We start from the raw sequence: 2,674 nt of genomic DNA, 5'->3' as shown, positions 1-2,674 counted from the left end.
TGTCTAAAAAAAAAAAAGTACAAAATTGATTCTCTGCCTAGACTAATAATATCGACAAATACCTTTTCTCTTGCATAGATTTTCTGAAGGTTTATGAACCCCTTGTGTGTTTATGGACCTCTATTTAGGAACTTCTTTTTTATTGAGACAGAGTTTCGCTCTTTTTGCCCAGGCTGGGGTACAATGGCATGATCTCAGCTGACTGCAACCTCTGCCTCCTGGGTTCAAGTAATTCTGCCTCAGCCTCCCAAGTAGCTGGGACTACAGGTGCACACCACCACATCCAGCTAATTTTTGTATTTTCAGTAGAGATGGGGTTTCACCATGTTGACCAGGCTGGTCTCGAACTCCTGACCTCAGGTGATCCACCCGTCTTGGCCTCCCAAAGTGCTGAGATTACAGGCATGAGCCACTGTGCCTGGCCAGGAACTTCTTTACAAATTCACATTATTTAAAATTCATGCAGCCATAAAAAAGAATGAGTTCATGTCCTTTGCAGGAATATGGATGAAGCTGGAAACCACCATTCTCAGCAAACTAACACAGAAACAGAAAACCAAACACCACATTTTCTCACGCACAAGTTGGAGTTGAACAATGAGAACACATGAACACAGGGAGGGGAACATCACACACTGGGGCCTGTTGGGGGGTGGGGGTAAAGGGAGGAAGAGCATTAGGACAAATACCTAATGCATGTGGGGCTTAAAACCTGGATGACGGGTTGACGGGCACAGCAAACCACCATGGCACACGTATACCTATGTAACAGACCTGCACGTTCTGCACATGTATCCCAGAACTTAAAGTAAAATAAAAAATAAAAATAAAATAAAATAAATAATTGAATTTTACGGTGGCTTTCAAATACATGATCCTGTCAATCCTTGACAGCCGTTTTTATTATTATCTATTCAGTTCTTGCAAGTCCTCTTACCTGAAACTTCACCTTCTGATTGATGTTGGATACGCGGAACTGCTTCAGGAAGCGCTCGTCCTCACTCCAGAAGAGACGGATATCAGGGATGTCATAAAGGATCATGGCTAGCCTTTCTAATCCTAGGCCGAAAGCCCAGCCGATTCGGTCTTGAGCACCAGCTATGATTAGGAAACAAAACAAAACAGTTGTTTTAAAAAAGTATTGAGATTGGATAGGCTCATACCACTCCCTGATAGTTATCAGTGACACTAATGAGATGCCTACCAGTGGCCAAGGCACTGGCAGCCGCTACAAAGACATCCATGAGGCTGCCCAATCTTCCATGCTTTTTCCTCTCCATATTTCCGACTTCCCTCATGGAAGCATTCTGAAGTCATACTGTCTGGAGTACTGTCTTTTGTTTCTGATTAAATCCTAGGCTTTCTCAAGCACTGGTTCCTGAACTGAGTTAAGATTTTTCTGTAGTCTTTGCTTGTTCTGATGCAAATATTTAGCCCACTGTATATAGGTTACAGAGTGGAAAGAAAAGACGGTCTCTGTCCCTAAGTATAGTAGATAATGAGACACATTCAAAACATGCCATACTGGCCATAACATGTTTAGAATGAACTCACATTCAGAAAGTATATACGTCATGCCTTTAAGAACCTCAGCTTTATTAAAACACCATAATGCTTATGCTTAGGAAGAGCTACTTCAGCATTGCAGAGAATACAAGCAAGCCCAGATGAAGGGCGCATCTAGCACCACCTACTCCGAAGGTATAGTGTCCTGCTCAGATTCCGTCAATGCCATGAATTAGAAGGGTTTGCCTTGCAGACTGCGGCACTATAGAAGAGAAGACAGAAACTGCAGAATGAAGGGAGGCAAGGGAGCAATTCACACTGCTGGAAAGCTTATGAAATGAGCTCATGAAAGGAATATAATTCCAACTGGACACTAACAGATGAGCCGGATCCTGTGGTAGGCTGAGATGGCCTCTGAGACTCCCACCCCGCACGCACATGCCTTGTGTAAACTCCTCCCACTGAGCTGAGTATAGGTGGGACCTAGGAACAGCACGGGAATTTAAGCCTGTGACTGGTTTACTTTTTATCGAAGACTCCATCCTGGCCGATTGGACAGAGATCCCCCTCCTGGTTGAAGAGACCACATGGCTCGGCCCTTGAGAAGTCCTAAAGGAGCTCAGAGAAGCACCAGCAGCCAGGGAGAAAATGGGAACTTCACTTCTACAGTGGGACAGAACAAATTCTCCCAACAGCCGGAGTGAGCTGATGATAGGACCCCAGCTTCAGAGGAGAACACAGCCCTGCCTCTGCCTTGATTTCAACCTGGTAAGATCCTGATCAGGGGATGCTATCAATCCATAGCCAGACTCCTCATGCAAGAATATTGTGATATAGTAATTTGTGCTATGTTAGGCCACTAAGTGTCATTTGTTACCCAGAAAAAAACAAAACAAACAAACAAAAAAAGCAAACAAATGAAAATAACTAATCGAGATTCAAAATGTAGAGAAAGGTGATAGGAAATTCCAGACTGAAGGAGTTTCTTCAATAGCAAAGGGAAGGGATGCAGCATGGGAAGGCTGAGGAGTAGATTCTGGAGACACGGGCAGGACTCATCTCAACGAGCCACAAGAAACATTTTGTTCTCATTTCTACTTTGCATTTAACGTTTTCCTAAAACATAAAAAACTTGGCCGGCAGCGGTGGCTCAAGCCTGTAATCCCAG

At 43.9% G+C, this 2,674-nt stretch overlaps 1 protein-coding gene across 3 annotated transcripts in view; it reads right to left on the bottom strand.

The window, feature by feature from the left end:
• Positions 1-2,674, bottom strand: part of FARS2 (phenylalanyl-tRNA synthetase 2, mitochondrial) — a 524,099-nt gene that overhangs the window by 228,101 nt on the left and 293,324 nt on the right. For all 3 annotated transcript variants that reach the window (XM_011962638.1, XM_011962637.1, XM_011962639.1), the window contains one exon: positions 938-1,098. In XM_011962638.1, the coding sequence (XP_011818028.1) occupies positions 938-1,098 (161 nt within the window). The remainder of the gene's footprint in view (positions 1-937; positions 1,099-2,674) is intronic.

Source organism: Colobus angolensis, unplaced genomic scaffold, assembly GCF_000951035.1.
Source record: "Colobus angolensis palliatus isolate OR3802 unplaced genomic scaffold, Cang.pa_1.0 Scaffold6, whole genome shotgun sequence".
In the NCBI taxonomy this organism is placed as follows: Eukaryota; Metazoa; Chordata; class Mammalia; order Primates; family Cercopithecidae; genus Colobus; species Colobus angolensis.
This window is presented reverse-complemented; position numbering and strand designations above follow the sequence as displayed.